Source organism: Perna viridis, chromosome 1 (genome assembly GCF_037379345.1).
Source record: "Perna viridis isolate PV_CMFRI_1.1 ecotype Kerala chromosome 1, ASM3737934v1, whole genome shotgun sequence".
NCBI classification, from domain to species: domain Eukaryota; kingdom Metazoa; phylum Mollusca; class Bivalvia; order Mytilida; family Mytilidae; genus Perna; species Perna viridis.
Genome location: NC_142445.1, coordinates 70,993,637 through 71,011,417, shown reverse-complemented (window position 1 = coordinate 71,011,417; position 17,781 = coordinate 70,993,637). Strand labels below are relative to the sequence as shown.

The window sequence follows — 17,781 nt, the reverse complement described above, 5'->3', positions numbered from 1 at the left end:
CAGAGTGTATTCTTGTTCTTCTCATATCAAAGATTTCCATGCCACAACTTTTTAGCCGAATTGCAACCAAGTTGGACTCGGCTATTGGTTTGATGATAGTGGCGGGAGTGTGTCAACATTGGTTTCAGGACAATAACCGAAAAAGTTTATGTCTCGCTCAAACAAAACTTTGGATATTGTTACATACTAGGAAAGTTAAGATCCCTATTAATTTTGGGAGGGGAATTCTGTTTAAGATCATGGTCACAGCCACCAAAAAAATTAACTTTTTCCATAAAATTGAGATTTCTGGACATGCCATCGGATTCAAACCAAAGCTTGGGATATTGTTACATACTAGATAAATGAAAACATTGATTTGGGGGGAATTTCTTGTAATCTTTTGCAGCCTAGGTCACAGTCGTCAAAAAAAAACGTTTCTGGACAATAACTCTAGAAGTTTACCACAGACTCAAACATTGGGATATTTTTCAATGCCAGATTAATGGTCAAGGTCAAGTATGCCAAAAAATTACATTTTTGCATGAAAATTAGGATTTAAGACAATAACTATTAAAAGTTTTTACATCTGATTGAAACTGATCTCTGGGACATTGTTACATACCGGACAAAGAAAATCTGTTTGCAGTCAAGGTCACAGTTGTCAAAAAATCATTTTTTTTTCCTGTAAAAATTAAGTTTCTGAATGATAACTCAAAATGTTTGTATCAGATTCAAATGGAACTTAGGGATATTGTTAAATACCAGGTGAGAACCCTTTTGATTTAGGGGTAATTTCATTCATGGCCACAGTTACAGTCACAAAAGTCAAGAATCATGACTTAGAATGGCAGGGACATACAGTAAGTCTTCTTGATATAGTCCTGTCATGCCTTTGATCTCTATTATGAATACTTCTTTTTGTTTACTGTTACCTATTAAAGTATACTGGTGCAGATAGTTCAGTTATTACATTCCACCTTTTTTGTTGAAAACAAGTTACTTTTGAGCTGTGTAAGACTATGTGGTCAATTTCAAAATTTTACACAAGTACATAAGAATTGCCTTGTCTGCCTGTCTGTCTTACTGTTCACATTTCTCATAAATAGAACCTCTCTCAACTGTGCAATGCAATTCAATGAAACTTTGTTTAAATGTTAACCATCACATGCAGAGAAGTACATGAAAGAAGATAATTGCTGATTGCATACTGTAAATTTTTTAAGAAACTTGTTCGTGCCAAGAATTTGCAAGCACAACTTACATCTCAAAGGATTTTGTTTTGTTTTGAAGAAATGAGCTCTCAAAAGGTTCATATTTGTTGTATTATGGTAGATCCCTGGGTTGTGGATGTACCATTTAGAAAAGATGTCATTCCCTATGAAACTACTTTATTTTTTTCTTCATCTGGTAGACTGTACTGTTGTGAAGATATGAATTTGATGAAACAATTATTGAAGGAGTTAGGGTCTAAGGCAACTACAAATCTCATCAGTGGTGATGGATGTATGACTTTGTGCAACAATATTTTAATTTCATTTTAAATACACATAAAACATGATTGAAAATGAAAGCTGCCAGCACAAACAGTAAATCTAATAATGCATATTAATAAACATATCTGATCTAATATACTAAACAGAATTAAAACAACATTGTGACAGTCATTATATAGTATACATCTAAGAAGATCTCTTTGTTTTTGTTTTGGGGTTTAGTTGAGTACAAGGTTTCCATCCAAATCTACATTATTAGTCTGAGAATACATGTTGCTTGACTGCTGTGATAAACACCCTTTAAAGGAATTCAGTCGAACATCTATCTCGCCATCTTCCAGCTGAAACGATGATCAAAATTTTATTCACATATTCATTCACTGATTCAGTAATCAGTGCTCTGATTAAGAGAATACTGGACTAAGTTAAGAAAAAGAACTGACAAAGGAAACCTTTATCTGAAAACTGCTGCAATTTTTATTCAGATTCATATACTTACACTGAATACACACTTACGGTGTGTGCAACCCGAGTTCGGTCTCCTAAATTTAGGTTACAGACCACCAATTCAACCAAGGAGCATTTGGAACGTACGTAAATATAGTCCTACGCAGAAATTACCCCTGTTCCTCATAGTGCTGTGAAAAAAATTCTCATCTTATTTAAAAAATTTAAACAGTTTCTGAAAGGAAAAACATTTCTGTACATTTTATAGGTGCATTTTGCTTCTTGTGATGTGAAGCCTAATCTCCATAATGATTTCTAAATATACCCCTATCTTGTGCAAACACTGGGATTTCCCATGCTATTTATAGACCCATCACTTCCGGTGACCAGTACTGCACTGCAAGTCTGCAAACCCCACATGCCATTCTGAGGATTGTGAGTTGACATATGTAGAATCATGCTGATATATAGTCCTCTGCAGGTTAAAGTTAAGGTAAAGTCCAGAGAAGCCATTGAATATTGTGAAATTAGCATTGAAGCCTATGGGAAGTGGAATTAGTGGTTTCTAGCCTAAAGTAAAGTAAGGTCCATGAAGCAGTTTAACCCGGATTAGTTGGAAAGCTGAACTCTGATTCAGTGCAACAAAGGACGGAAATCTATTGAGCCAAATTCGATATTTATACAACATGTAATAGAGGACAGGAAGTTGACTTGACCGAGAGTAAACGAAGCAAGGATATTTATCATTTCGTATCTTTAACATCATTAAATATTTACAGCTTGCGTTTTTAAGTTTTGTTACATTATGAAGAAAAATAAATCCTAGTCGATGTAAAACTGTAAACGGCACCATCGTTTCTAAAAATATCAACATATTAAACTTCGTCCTCTGACAGGTTTTACCTGTCTCATATTAGCTAAAGAGATATTTTTCTGATAGGAAAGTTTTCGTAATTGTTCGATGATGTACAATTTTCTTTTATAGTGTAACAGTACAGGAGTCCTAGCACCAATATCTGCTGTCACTCCTGTATGGTGGAGTGAGGCATGGAACCAATATCTGCTGTCACTCCTGTACGGTGGAGTGAGGCATGAAACCAATATCTGCTGTCACTCCTGTACGGTGGAGTGGGGCATGGAACCAATATCGACTGTCACTCCTGTAAGGTGGTGAGGTAAGGAACCAATATCTGCTGTCACTCCTGTACGGTGGAGTGAGGCATGGAACCAATATCGGCTGTCACTCCTGTACAGTAGAGTGGGGCATGGAACCAATATCGACTGTCACTCCTGTACGGTGGAGTGAGGCATGGAACCAATATCGACTGTCACTCCTGTACGGTGGAGTGAAGCATGGAACCAATATCTGCTGTCACTCCTGTAGGGTGGAGTGAGGCATGGAACCAATATCGACTGTCACTCCTGTATGGTGGAGTGAGGCATGTAACACTAGTTGTTCTTGGATTGACTCTTCCATCGAACTTTTTTTCTCTTTTTTTTTTCTCTTTGTTCTGTTCTTTGTTTTGTTTCATATATTTAGATAATAAAATACTTTTTTTGTGGTTGCATTATAAAAGATTGTTTCAACTCTATATGGTTAAGCCTACATCGAACACCCTATATCACACCCCTATACCCTATATCGCAGCCCTATACTCTACTCGGATCGGTAACAAATTTATTATATAATAGTGAACAAGACATGTCAAAATCTATCGCATGTATCAACCCTCGTTGGTCCTGGTGGTGATGTAGGACATACCACGTCTCTCACGTTTATCTTTTCTGCAAAGCATAATTGAGGATCTCCCACAAGATCATCTATTATCACGTAAGCAAAGACTTCTCAACCATTGGCGGATTCAGTGGGGAGCAGGGGTTTTGCACCCCTTCATTTTATTAGAAACAAATTATCATTTTCGTGTGTAAAATTGACAAATAAAGGTAAATAATGTCCTAGCACCCCCTTTTTTTAAGATCCCCGGCTTGCAACCCTCCTTTTCAAAGTGTCAGGATCCGCAATGCAAACATAATCATGTATGTGCGGAAGATTGAATAATATAATTGTGAAATCTATGTTTTTTATTCCCTGCGTATGTGCAAATACATGTTTTTTGGGTTTTTTTTAAGTCAGAATATAATCAAGCAAGAAGTCTTGTAAAAAGCAAATCTAGGAGTCTTTATCAAATTCCTAAGATAAAACTATTTTATGTAACACAATTACTCGGGAAATGTAAATATTGCCTCTTTTTTCTACTCTACCTGTTGGTATCCTCGAAGATCTATTATTTATGCGACAGTTCGAGCGATTTTATTCGAACTTAGCACTCCCTACCCCCACAAAAGAAAAAAAACCAAAAAAAATTCATAATATACAAAACATAACTGAATACGAAACACAAACACTTATGACATGTACATAATAAAAAATAAAACAAAAATAAATAAATAAAACGACAAATAAAACAAATAGCATTTATCTCAAAAACCACTGTCATACAGTTTTTGAAATATAACGCCCTCATTTGCTTCTATTTTCTTAATTATTAGCTGATGTTATTAAAAATCCCGTTACATATAAACTGTGTATAAAATAAAACTGACGAAAATTGGAATTGACAAGTGCGCTCTTCGATACCGGGAGTCCGACATCACAATCCTCTATTGTTGACGTCGTTGGTAACATTGCTAAAATAACATCGGCCGAAAATCTGCCCTGTGGCACTGAACGTAGTATGTGAAGATTGGCCCAAAATCGGCCCTTCGGCATGGAAAGAGTTAAATCCTTCCTAAACTCAAATTTTGACCAATCAAATCACTTGAAATAGAAGATTTGAGGAGCAATTCGTGGATTTCAGGGAAATCTCAATTTGATATTTTTATGGAACTGGGCCCAGGCAATAATTACTTGCACTCTTTTATATAAATAATGATTTTTTATCACAAATCCACAGAACATTTCCACTTCAAATCCCACGTGGAAATTTTGACCTATAGAGTAGAAATGATGGTGAATTTTATTACTTTTGCTGTCTCAGCCTTTCAGAGCTACTTGAAAGTGTGTTTACATTTATTGAAGACCTTATGATGATCTCTACAAGTATTTATTATTTTTATAGGGGTAAACTGGGGCGGGGCGTGACGGGTGTGCACTCCCCCTTAAATTTGCAAAGCATGGGTTGTCAGGAGTAAATATAGCTAAAAATCAGAAACAGTGCCCAAGAGCTAACATGAAGTGAACAGTGATTTTGACAGATAATTGGTTACCTAAATAAGTTTGATGCCAAATTACAGTAGTTGTTGGGTTTCACTACTACATTATCACCAGAGCAGCACATTGTTCTAGCAGTTGCTTGTTTACCAGTAAGTACAAAATGTAAAACTTTCCAGCTGATTTTCATTAAGTAAATTTCTGTATTTTGTAGACTACTTACAGGATCATTTTTGTAAAGTTCATCAAAACAGAACTTGGACATACATTCCCTAACACACATTAACTGGTCAGGACCACGTCTAGCTAAACAATCAGGTCTATTCTCACATGGTGATCTGGCACTTCTGTATTTCTTATCCTGAGACAATAGACTAAAGCAATCAGCTGATTAACCTATAATGTATGTGTTGTGTAAATAGGATCTTAATACATTGTTGTGGGGACACAGGTAGATTGAATTCAAAATTTTAGGTTTTGTCATGACAAAATAAAATTTACATCTATAATAGCTGCATTTGTAATTAAGAAAAAAATAATAGCTGCACAAAAATATCACAATTCTCTGTTAAATGTTAAATTGGATTTCAAAATCAAGAAACAAGAAAGATATTACCCCACCAAAAACATCCATTAATTTAAATAGGAAAATATAATTTAAAGGTAGATAATAAATTAAAATGGTACATTTTATATATTCAGGAGTATTGGTGAAAATAGGTTAACAAAAAACAACAACGAAGGATGTAAATAATACTTGTTATTATTATTATAGAATTTATTATTGTAAAAACTAATTCACAGCGAAAAAGCATTTTGAAAATTCAAAATTTTTATTAAATATTTTTCTCATTATTACAAAATATACTTGGTAGGATGTCATATTTTTCCATATGCAATCATTACATTCTAAGGTACCAAATTAACAGTATGTAGAAGAATCAGAGTATAACAATTTATTGAAAAAGTAAAACTAAGATTGGGACACACCTTGCCAGATTTTAGTCCCATCTTTAATGATCCCCAGTCCCAAAGAATCTTTATACATGTAAAATAACTTATGACAAAAAAAATATCTTGAACCTGTCCTATCATCAACCTTGATGAAAGTTTCATCAGCAGTACAGAAAAAAGACAAAAGTTTATATGTCTGTTTGGATTAAAGATGACTTTGAAATAAGAAGTCAAACTTGACAGAAAAAAATTTACTTGCTTTATAGGAAAATTGCTACTCCATAATTTTTCTTTTAACTTAATCACTTGTATCAGGGATTTTGGAAATGAAAAAAAAATTGAAGTGATTAATGGCATATTCTCAACTCTCGAGTTATTTCTCATTCATAAGACAAAAGTTTATTGAAATTGCTTAAAAAATGGCTTTACAATTCTTTTTCAAAGTAATTTAGTATTGATTCGATGGGAAAAAATTTAAAATGGGACTAACTAATGGCATGGCTCAGTAAATTATAATTGTCACAAGAACAACCTTTCATTCAGAAAAGTTAATATCAAGTTCATGAAAATTTATCACCTGCTTCCCTGACAAGACATATACACGTTTTACTAGTTGAATGTCATTCCCTTTAGATTCCATGTCGGCTCTTATCAAATACTTACATCTCTCTTCTTTTTATATGTATATCGTTTAAATTGATATTGTGTGTGCTGGCAAGTAGTCAATTCTAGAACCAACAAAAAGACTATAAATCTACCAACAACTTTTTTATCCATATCATCATTACATCTGAAATAATATACATCACCTGTTATTATTAAGAAAAACATTTTCTTGGAAATAAGGAAATTTCTTGGTTTTCCCCAAGTTTTCAGTCCCCCTGCTTGTGCACAATGTGTTCTCTACATGCTCAATTTTAAAAACTACTTTCCCAGGTCTTAAGTTGTTTCTATGTACATGTAAATGTACAATAAATGTTTGTATTTCGAGTTACATGTTGTATCACAGGCCCTTGTTTATATTTTTTTGTCCCTATATATTTATATCACATCCAGTAAACATTGCCTGTGACTCGTGTCTGATTTTAACATAACTATCATGACTATTCAGCATTGTTTAACTTAAACGTTGCTCCTACAAAAATGTATGTGATGTGTTATAATCTGTATTGTCTGAGTGATATCACCCCAGGACAAACAGGACAATACTGGCTAGCTGCCCTGCAAACCATAGGCACCTGTTTCATGACAAAGCCTTGTCCCCTAAAGGCCCTGGTTTCAGACAGAAAGCTGTGTGGTAGTACTTAGGGGGCGAGGCTCTATGTGAAATGGGGGCCTGTGCTGCAAACATACCTGTTAATTATTATTCTTAATCTCATCTCTTAATTGCAATTCAATCAATTATAAATTGATTGATATTCATGTAAACTTATTGACTTAACGGAATATTCCAGCTTTGTTTATTGTATCATTAAAAGCTGAAACATTATGAATTACTGAATATCTGGTAATGATGATTTTTTAAAATTTGAAACTCTGAATTATTTGTACTAAATCTTTTCCTGTATAATTTCATTTCATATCATTAAAATGCATTAAATACATGAAATAGCTGTCGATACATTTACTGTCTTGCAAGACAAAAAGTCAACCTAGATAAATTTGTATGCATGTAACTTCTATTGATCTTAATCCATGCATGTGCTGTAAGGATCGATTCTTTTTAAAAAAAATCTGATTGCAAAGTGAAAGTGGTTAATCAACGGCAAGGAAGACGGACAGACTCAAGCGATAGAAGAAAAAAGTTTACATATAACGAAAGGATCCTTTTGAAATTTATGTATAGGATATGTAAGTATCGTCATGTGACCCCATGATTTCACGAAAATGGGTCCTAGTCTACTATTCAAAAGCATAGAGATTTGTAATTTAGAGAGCATTGAGTTCACTGTTAAGGGGAAAAATCTTTCTGCCAAAAAAATACCGATAAAAATGACGAATAACTATTTCTACATGATAAATATAGTAAGAAAAAACACAAACTAGAAGATTTTGCATTGTTATACCTTTCTAGTACCCGGAAGTAAATAATAAAATTCAGATCAGTCTTCGGTTTTCAATACGTTCTACATTGGAAATTCTGGTAAAAAAAAAATGAAACTAGAACAAGACTTACATACCCTATTGTGATATAATGTGGCACAAATATGGTCAGAAGTTGTCATTATTTATTTGAAAACTAATCAAGAAATAGAAGAAATGAAATGTAAACAAGACAAATGCTTACCAGTGTATCCGTTATCATTTTTTTTTACCAAGGTGAAAGTATTTTTAACCCAAGTAAATGTCCTGTCGATCTTTGAGGAAAAATAGTAGTATTCATTTCCCTTCATTAGGCTGACCAATCATGTACCCGATTCAGATGAAAGGAAGTAGAACTTTGAAAGGACAGAGTTTGTAATGATAATTTTTCTCTCTCAGATTCTTAAAGGATTAAAGTTTATAAGAAAATTAAGTTTATTTTTTTATCCTTCAAAATGCATAGTTTACGAAATTTTAATAAGAACACATATTACAAATGAGTGCTGAACCAAAAAAATTAAAAACTTCCGGCACCTTCAAACTTTTGATGGTGGTTGAAAAAAAAATGTACGGAAGTACTACAACAAAAATTGTTTTGGAGTCCTAGTTTTAATTAGAAATTACTGAAAAACTTGGAAAAGTTAGGGAAAATAAATACTACCGTTTTCCCTTGATTTAAAAAAAAAAAACGTTTTCACAATATCCTGTCGGTATTATAGACATTTATTGCTTCAATTGCATTACAACAAATTTATTTCCTTGAATCAGTAAAATTCAGTAGAATCAGAAATGAACAAATTATGGTAGCTAATGCAGCTTTGAGTGTTTACTTACAGAATAATCAGATTCGATTGAAAAATGTTGTTTCAATTTTTTTACCGGAAGTTCAAAATGCATCAGTAAAACAAAACTATAACGGAAGAAGCGTGTATTTTCCCGTATCTACGTACATTTTTACTTGACTGCGTCAACACACTAACATGCAGCAGGACTTGTGGCACGTCGACTCCATCTGTTCGTTCGTTCGTCTATAACCTGTAACTCAAAAAGTAATAAACCAATATATGGAGAAATTTGAACATGTTTCCCTTATTTTTTTGGCCGTGGCTATTTTGCCGGATCCAGCAAAATAGCTTATATAATGTTATTTGGCTATTTTGCCGTCAATATTTCATAAAAATACACGAATTCATACATACAAAACTTTATAAACATATTAAAGATTATAAAATTGGAGATATGATGTAGAATGAAATTTTACAAACAGCGTAAAATTTTGAATGAAAAGTATAATAAGAAAATTAACGCATAAATTAAAGTAAAATATGAATTCTAATCATTAAAAATTTACAGACTTTATGTAATAAGAAAATGGTTAAAATTTTAAATATTTTTTTTATTTTACGCATAAATTAAAGTAAAATATAAATCCTAATATTTAAAAATTGACAGAGATTTCTTTACATAAAAATATAAATGTTAAATACGTTAAAAATAAAAATGAAAATGAATAAAATTTTACACAAAAATTTAAGTACAATAAGAATTCAAAATGTTTATATTCAATACAGATATCTTTATATAAAAATAGGGCTGCAATTTAAAATGTTAGGAATAAATTATCTGCATCTTCGTCACAAGTTTAATTTACATATTTATATAGGATGGTCCGATTTCTGCTTAAGACTGTAATACTTCTTTTAAAATCATAAAAAGAAATTGAAATGTGCTCTATGTAGCTTATATATAATGTCAGTAAGAATTAAGCCTATATATATTTATATTTTTTGATAACAGCATATCATCTGTAATCATTATAATCATCATCATCATCATACTTTAATTCCTCTTTTACAGAGATATACATTCAACAATAGAAAAAGCAAAATACACTACATGACAAAATTAAACAACTATGGAAAATAGAGAAGCAAAAATAAACACGAAAACGTTTAAAGCATTTCTTGTTAGTTAAATCGGCTCAGAAAAGTTTTTTGAAACATTACTGATAAAATTTGCACACAGGTTAGAGAATTCTTTTAAGGATTGTTCAATTTCTGGACAATTTTCAAGTATACAGTAGTACGTCCTATCATAATATGGAGAAGTTCATCAGGGGTTTTGTTGTATAGTCCATCAAGAAAGAGGAAGGTCTGAATTCCGAAATTGTCAAGTATTGTCGTCCAAAAGTGATCCCGTAATTCTAAATTGCATTCAGAGAAAAGCGTAAAGTGTTCTATTGTGTCCTTGTATTCAGAGTTGCATTTTTCACAAATTTTTTAGTCTGTTTGTGGTATACTTGTCACAATTTTGGCTCAGAAGAAAGCGTTATGTAGCTCTGGGACACTTTTTGCCATCTTTCAGCCTCGGAAGCATGTCTGTTCTGGTTCACACACCTCGACAAAACGTTTAAAGTCATGACTGTTTTTCATTCATATTGTTCGTTCGCCGGTGGCATAGTTCCAAACACTGTTCCGCACTATTCTCTTCCATTCATGTTTATTGGGAAGAACTCAAAACAAACCAATATAATTTTTCAAACGATGTGCAACTCCTGTTTATTTCTAGAGAAATATGATAAATCTTTTCCAACATTTCTGGCATGTTGAAATTTGCCACGTTTGTCACTGTATGTAGTGAACGGTACAGGGTCTACTTTGTGTAATCTGAATTTCAAAAAGTATGATGATAATAATGATTTATTACATGTATCAAATAAATTCTTTCATTCGATGTACTTGAAAAATAAATATTCCAACTGTTAACATGGTGAAAATATATATATTTTGATCCGAAGAAATCTTCCAAGCTTTACCTCAAAGTGATTCATTACCCTTTTACGCGAGTTATTATCCAGAAATAAAAAGAACTTCTTGTTGTCCCGACATAAGGAAAATGGTTGTACTAGGCCCCATTTTTGCCCCTAATTCTAAAGAGGTTCAGCTCTCAACCCCCAAAGTCACCCCAGTCTTCTTTTGGATGCACGACACCTTGTAATACAATTTCAAAGCAATCCATTCACCAATAGTCAAGTTATTGCTTGCACATCACGCAGAACAATGCATGTTTCTGGTTCCTCTTTTTGGTCCCTATTTTCTTAAATGTTAAAGTCTTAATTAACTCAAAAAATCAATACCAGTCACACAACTGCGGTATAAAATGTTTATAACGATATCATAGATATTTCTATTTATTGAAGTAATATTGTAAATTCTATGAAATACTTTTTTTTACCTTTCTTTTGCCCCTCATTCTAAAACTAACTGTTGGGACCACAACCTCAAATACCAACCTTTCTTTTGAGTTTTGGATTTTTATAATACATTTTATAAAGATTAACCAATATTCATGTTATCGCACGAAAACCAAGTGTCTTCGGACGACAGAAACGCCGTACCACTATACGACCGCACTTTTTTGCGGTCGTATAAAAAGGGGTAATCAAGGGAACCAAGATTCTAGCGGAAGTCAACAGAATGTTATACAGGGACAAAGACCAGACATGGAAAACACACACCCACACAACAAAGAACATAAAATAACCAAAGCAATACATATAAAGTAACAAAAGCAAATGAGCAACTCGGACTACACTAAAAACTTGGAGCATGGACCAGGTGCACCGGTAGATGAGCATGGACCAGGTACACCGGTAGAGGAGCATGGACCAGGTGGACCTCTAGAGGAACATGGACCAGGTGCACCGGTAGAAATGCATGGATCAGGTGGACCGGTAGAGGAGCATGGACCAGGTACACCGGTAGAGGAGCATGGACCAGGTGCACCGCTAGAGGAGCATGGACCAGGTGCACCGCTAGAGGAGCATAAACCAGGTGCATCGGTAGAGGAGCATGGACCAGGTGGACCGCTAGATGAGCATGGACTAGGTACACCGGTAGAGGAGCATGGAGCAGGTGGACCGGTAGAGGAGCATGGACCAGGTGCACCGCTTGAGGAGCATGGACCAGGTACACCGGTAGAGGAGCATGGACCAGGTGCACCGGTAGAGGAGCATGGACCAGGTACACCGGTAGAAATGCATGTCGAAACACGAGTTTGATTTAATAGTATAGAACACTGTTCAAGTCATCTATTAATTCACATTCAGTTTAATTCGAAATAATATAATCATCTGTATATTTTTGTTGTTGCAAGGAACTTGTATCTGCGTTTCCCATTCGAATAAATCAGAGATGAATTATATTCTCAGTCTATCTTGTGGAATATTAGCACAAGGAACAAAAAAAAACGACTTTATGCGACAACATATGTAAGTTCTTACGATTTTTAAGAATTACACATTGATTACTAATGTCATTTCTTGTGTATCACGTAATACAGTAGTTGTTGGCTATTTTCCCACATATGGAAGTCAGTAGTATTAATGAGTGACCAAACAATAAAATATTCTTCTTATGGCAGTACACTGGTTTCCAGTACTAAGAAGGGAGAATCTCAAGAGAAAGATAACAGAAAACTCACCGATTTGTACAGCTATCTGATCTCGTCATTCGAACGCGTTGTGGTTGTATATGTTGGGCAGCTTTTGGTAGTTCCATTTCTCAGCCCCTTTCTCAAATTTTGAACGAAGTGACTTGTACATGTAAAGGTGAATACGTTTATACGTTTATGCAGAAGGACAATACATTACGCACGCATGGGCTCGGTTACTGATTCATGTTACACTTTCAGGAAATACCCATCATTAGGTTTGATAAAATCATACAATACGGAATATTGGTCGGATCTGTTTATAGACGACATTAGAATTCAGAATTCAACAAGGGTATTTGGTAGCAGTATAACATGTAGGTATGATACTTATGTAACATAATTTTCAAATTAGCTACTTTCTTGACATGAACCCCTCTATGAAAATGTCATATTTAAAAAAAAATAAAATTGAAAAAAATATTTAGGAAACAATATAGTTCAATAAATTATCAAACAAAGTCGTTATTTATGATTATTAATGCTTTAACAATGCAGTAAAAAGATAGCACTTTCCATAAATCAGTTACTCAGTGACTATTTTTGTTTGTTTCAATGCAACTTTTTTTTTTTAAAGTTTTCCTGAATGACTTGCCCTTAATGGAACTCCCACTCACGCACATGCACACAACATGGCTTCAAAGGGCAATTTTTAAATGAAATCCACTGATAAAATAATACATGTAATAATAAATCATTTATTCAACGAAGTTATTATACTCATTAAACCCACTTTGTAAATCTCACTAGAGGCCTTCACACATAAACACAAAAACACAACAACCAACGCAAGAAAACAACAAGAAGATAAAATGTATTTATGCATGAAAAAAGTGTTGGATACCTGTATAATCATTATTGACGAGATACGTGCTAGATAAAATGGTAAGCACATTTCACCCTAAAAGTTTCTATGCTGCTCGAATATCTTCTCTCACATGGCAAGCTATTCTAAATTATTAAATTTATTCTGGGTACAGGATGATGACTTGGGAGAATAACTTGAAACATCTCTGCATAGTAATTTTCTCAGATCATCAAGATATGTCCGTCTTCATATACCACGACCAAAATTTACACAGTGGAAATGATGCACATTTTTTGCACACCGTAAGGTGGGAATGGTGGACCCGGATTATAGGGTCTCTCTTATAATCTCTAGATCCGATACTCAATTACAAGTTGCATAGCACGTATTGGAACTTACAAATAAAACCTAGAGGGGGTCTAACCAACGTTACAATCTGAAAGTGTGCATAAGAGAGAAAGAAAAAACGAATTGAAAAGCAAATTGTTGTCATGACTCAGATCGCTGACTGTTAACTTCTGTAGTTCATTTTCGTGTATTTCTTTCCATCGATAAGAGCAATAAAAGCTTTTTCTTGCAAACTACAAATTCTAAATGAGTACGCCAGGAGCTGATAGGCTGACCACTTTTGTTTAGCAACGACATTGGTGATTAGGTCTGACATTAATCTTACACTTCGCCTTGCTCGATAAACATCGTCAATTTTCATGAAGATAGACGTCAGTACAAAGAGTGAGGCGATCTTACCAGCAACGTATATAGGTTTCCCATCCTCTGTTCCAGGAATGTCTATCTGAAGCAATGCTTCATCATCAGATCGTGATACTGCAATGTTTCCAGCCTTCTCTAAATACTGTATGGCTTCGGGAAGGGATCTCTTTGAAGTGAAAAGGAAGTTGCCTATGGCAAAATAAAGACTTGGTGAATCATTTATCAAATATTGGGCAATTTTGAAATATTCCATCGCCTTTTCAAAGTGTTGTTCTCTATCCGCACGATTTTGTGTGACCTGGTACTTGTAACTATAATAACATGCCATGTTTGTGAAAACTTCTGGATATTTTTCTTCAACCATCTTCCTATCATTTTCTATCATTATTTGGTTTAGGCGGTATGCATTTTCTAGGTTGCCTGATTGCATATATGCTGTTGTCAATGGTTTCAGTAACTCTGGTAGACTAACGGCGGCAAACGCATTTGATGCATTTTTTACGTACGGGTTCATATATTTGTTAAGCTCAACAACAAATTTGAAGCAGTCCGTTGCAATAGAAGATATTAAATTAAGAATACCTAACTTGTACAAAAGTTGTACAAAAACAGTATAGATGGTCAACATCAGTTGAATTTCTGATTTACCTGTAGTGATTGATGCATTAAACTGTTCATATACTTGTAACTTGCAGCAAACCAGTCCAAGAGAGACATAAATGTTGGACCTCACCTGTACCACTTCATTTCTAGTTGCATCAATTTCTGCTTTTGTTCTATGTGATATGAGATTACATGGTGGTAGGAAATAACTAGGAATACTTTGATGCTCCAACGCCTTACTTATATAGTCTAAAAGCTGTATAATCCGCTCACCCAATGTACCGTCTGTCCATTCATCCGGTCCGTACATTTGCTCACAGAACCAAAACATCATATTTTTCACGTGGTATGACGTCAAAATACTGGTACTAGATAAATTTGCTTTTAGAAGCAGCTTTACCAATGAGTAGCATGACCTTTGACTTAATAGCAATGACCTTGAAAGTTTTCTCTCTGCTGCGTTGAAGGACACTCGCCATTCTAAACTGGGCTCTTCACTCTGGCGATGACCTACTGGTACAACAGCACAACCACCTAAAATAGGTTTAATAATCGTTTACTTTCCAATCAAAACATAAATACACCACAAAACATTAAAATTAAGCATCCTTATGCCGTAATTTATCATATGCGATTCTACCAAGAGTTCTTCTATTAACACGACAAACTGTAATGTTAAAACAAACATTTTATGGAAAAAAGAAATGAAAATAACCTTGAGAAATATCCTGAATTTGCTCTGGAGTAGGCCAACCACCAGGTTTATGTCGCTTGATCCAATTTACTGCGATTTGAGGCCATGTATTACAAGGGAAAGACTGAACGAAATCGTAGGTGTACCCGTCTGCCTCATTGTCAATGTTTGATAAAGCTGGCCCAGAAGCAACATAAGATGACTTCTGTCTTTTATACAAAACCTCTACGTCTCCTTCATCTCCTGATATTACTTTCGATCTGAAAATATTGTTGGGCAGGAATCCCTCAGAGGTGATATATTCACCAATGTCACATTTTCCTTTCCTGTCCTTAAGTTTAGCTTTACCATTTACTGACACTAATAATTTCACATACCCAGGAAACTTCGAGGGTATCATTATTCCAAAAGTTTCTGACGTTCTTACAAGTTCTTGGAAATCTAGACCACCTGCATCAGTTTTATCTAATATTTCATACTTCGTGTACAGAATCATGAAGTCGAAATCGATTGGGGGAAAGAATTTATGGCGTCCGTTGCCTACCTCTAGCAGTCGACACAGATGAAGATCATCAAAAGAACTTCCTGTTTGAGCCACTAAACCTTCTCCTTTCGATTTTTCATTCAAGTATTTAACGAATAACAGGAAACCATCTTTAATCCTTTCGAATACAGTATTAGTCGGTTCATGTTGCTTGATAAGTAAAGACAAAGCCTTAGCAAATATTCCTAACGGTGCTGTGCTTATTGTGGTCGCCATTTCTTATTTCGTATCGACTATATTTAGACGCTGTATATATCCATAAATAGATTTATAGTTATGATTTTTGGTAGCGAGAAGGTCGGACCAACGTTGAAACCAATCCAAGCGAAAGATGTGGAGATATATACACCCAATCACAGTGCCAAAATTTGCTAAAAGTTAAAGCTTAACGAGACCATTTAGTCAGTTCAAAGATTATTTTGTTACTACAATATTGTATACAAGTATTCGTTTTTAGTAGCGTTGTGAACGTCGGTGGACACTTGTCTGATGTTTCCGGTGCTGTACGTTCCTTTTTGTTAAAGAAGCCGTTTCGTGCCTTTTTTTCTTTATACAAAGCAAGTAATTACCCATGAAGATGGCCCATCGTGCACTCAGGTATACGAACCTATTTGGCGCCAAAATATTCTCGGATTCTTGCACCCAACTGGGTCAAATGCCAAGAGCATCTAAGTCATTCAAGAGAAACTAAAAAAAATTTATGTATATAGGTATCATCTGTTCCGTTCTATTCTATCCCCCTGCATAAGTGTCTAAATTGACATATTTTTCAACATCAAAACCCTTCGGATATTGATAGCCTTAAATCAGATGTTACCACGGGGATATTTTTGATGACTTGTGATTTTCACTTTTCTTTACTACATGTTTTTTAATTGTGATACTGATTGGTTAACCAATTTTTCGGTGGATAGGGAAATATATTTCCGCTGGTGTAAAGGACTTATTACAACACTTCCAGCGGTCACCCGTAATTCTTTATGCAGCAAGCGACCGCGAGGTTCCCTTGAATTATGTACAAGCATTTGCAATTGGTCTTCCTTCTCTGCTCTCCGAATACATATATCGAATGAAGTTCAAAAACTGAAATCAAAATGGAAGCTAGAAATAGAAAGAAAAAAATTCAACAAGTTCCTCAAAATTAGTGGCAACAGTTTTGAGTTATTGTGCGAAGTGTGAATGACGGACGGGTAGACACCGGTATACTATAATTTACGTCCTCGGTAGACAGATGGGTGTGAATGTGACTATAACTTTCTTGATACAAGTTGAGGCATATTCACGCGGTCTGAATGTTTCAAAATGAAAAAAAAATATGATGCTATTACTCAACTGGGAGTTTCATTTTTCAAAGATAACTTTATTAACGAGTTGTCATAGTACATCGACCCAATGGAGACTTTTGTTGAGTTCTTCAAGCAAGAGAAATTAACTCACACTTTTTTTCAGTATCACTGGTGAGCTCGCAATTTACCCCTAGGATGTGAAAAGGACACAATGACAATGTTTTACGCTTACATCAACATTATGGCAAGGATGAAGTGATCAAATATGAAAACAATCCATTGAATATTCTCAGAGGAAAATATGTTCATAAAGAAAAGTTGATGATGATGGTAGACACAAAACAGGCGAACCAATGAATCTTGAAAATCTGCACACCCTGACGAAACAAAATTTAAATATACAAGACTATTTCAATGGAATGCGTAAATAGGTTTGACCAGTTCAGCATAAACCTATAAAACAGTAAAAAAAAAA

The 17,781-nt window shown here is 34.4% G+C and overlaps 2 protein-coding genes across 5 annotated transcripts; both read right to left on the bottom strand.

Moving 5' to 3' along the window:
- Positions 1-1,488: 1,488 nt before the first annotated feature.
- On the bottom strand, positions 1,489-9,219 carry LOC148630234 (uncharacterized). 4 transcript variants are annotated; one of them, XM_088563779.1, is made up of 4 exons: positions 9,120-9,219; positions 6,751-6,877; positions 5,357-5,494; positions 1,489-1,816 (listed from the first exon to the last, which is right to left on the bottom strand). In XM_088563779.1, the coding sequence occupies exons 2-4, from the start codon at positions 6,862-6,864 to the stop codon at positions 1,694-1,696; spliced, it is 375 nt and encodes a 124-aa protein (XP_088419905.1). In that variant the 5' UTR covers positions 6,865-6,877; positions 9,120-9,219; the 3' UTR covers positions 1,489-1,693. The 4 variants fall into 4 exon arrangements, with proteins under 4 accessions (XP_088419905.1, XP_088419898.1, XP_088419912.1 ...); XM_088563772.1 differs by lacking the exon at positions 9,120-9,219 and adding an exon at positions 9,004-9,080; XM_088563786.1 differs by lacking the exon at positions 9,120-9,219 and adding an exon at positions 8,375-8,503.
- A 4,123-nt stretch (positions 9,220-13,342) lies between these two features.
- On the bottom strand, positions 13,343-17,716 carry LOC148630233 (uncharacterized). The gene is made up of 2 exons (XM_088563758.1): positions 15,498-17,716; positions 13,343-15,316 (listed from the first exon to the last, which is right to left on the bottom strand). The coding sequence occupies exons 1-2, from the start codon at positions 16,234-16,236 to the stop codon at positions 13,980-13,982; spliced, it is 2,076 nt and encodes a 691-aa protein (XP_088419884.1). The 5' UTR covers positions 16,237-17,716; the 3' UTR covers positions 13,343-13,979.
- Positions 17,717-17,781: the final 65 nt, after the last annotated feature.

Coding starts and splice junctions, on each gene's coding strand:
- LOC148630234 (XM_088563779.1), bottom strand. CDS start 6,864: ATGGATAAAAAAGTTGTTGGTAGATTTATAGTCTTTTTGTTGGTTCTA. Junction 5,495..6,750: donor CATATAAAAAGAAGAGAGAT/GTAAGTATTTGA, acceptor CTATTGTCTCAG/GATAAGAAATACAGAAGTGC. Junction 1,817..5,356: donor AACTTTACAAAAATGATCCT/GTAAGTAGTCTA, acceptor TCATCGTTTCAG/CTGGAAGATGGCGAGATAGA.
- LOC148630233 (XM_088563758.1), bottom strand. CDS start 16,236: ATGGCGACCACAATAAGCACAGCACCGTTAGGAATATTTGCTAAGGCT. Junction 15,317..15,497: donor AATTCAGGATATTTCTCAAG/GTTATTTTCATT, acceptor AACCTATTTTAG/GTGGTTGTGCTGTTGTACCA.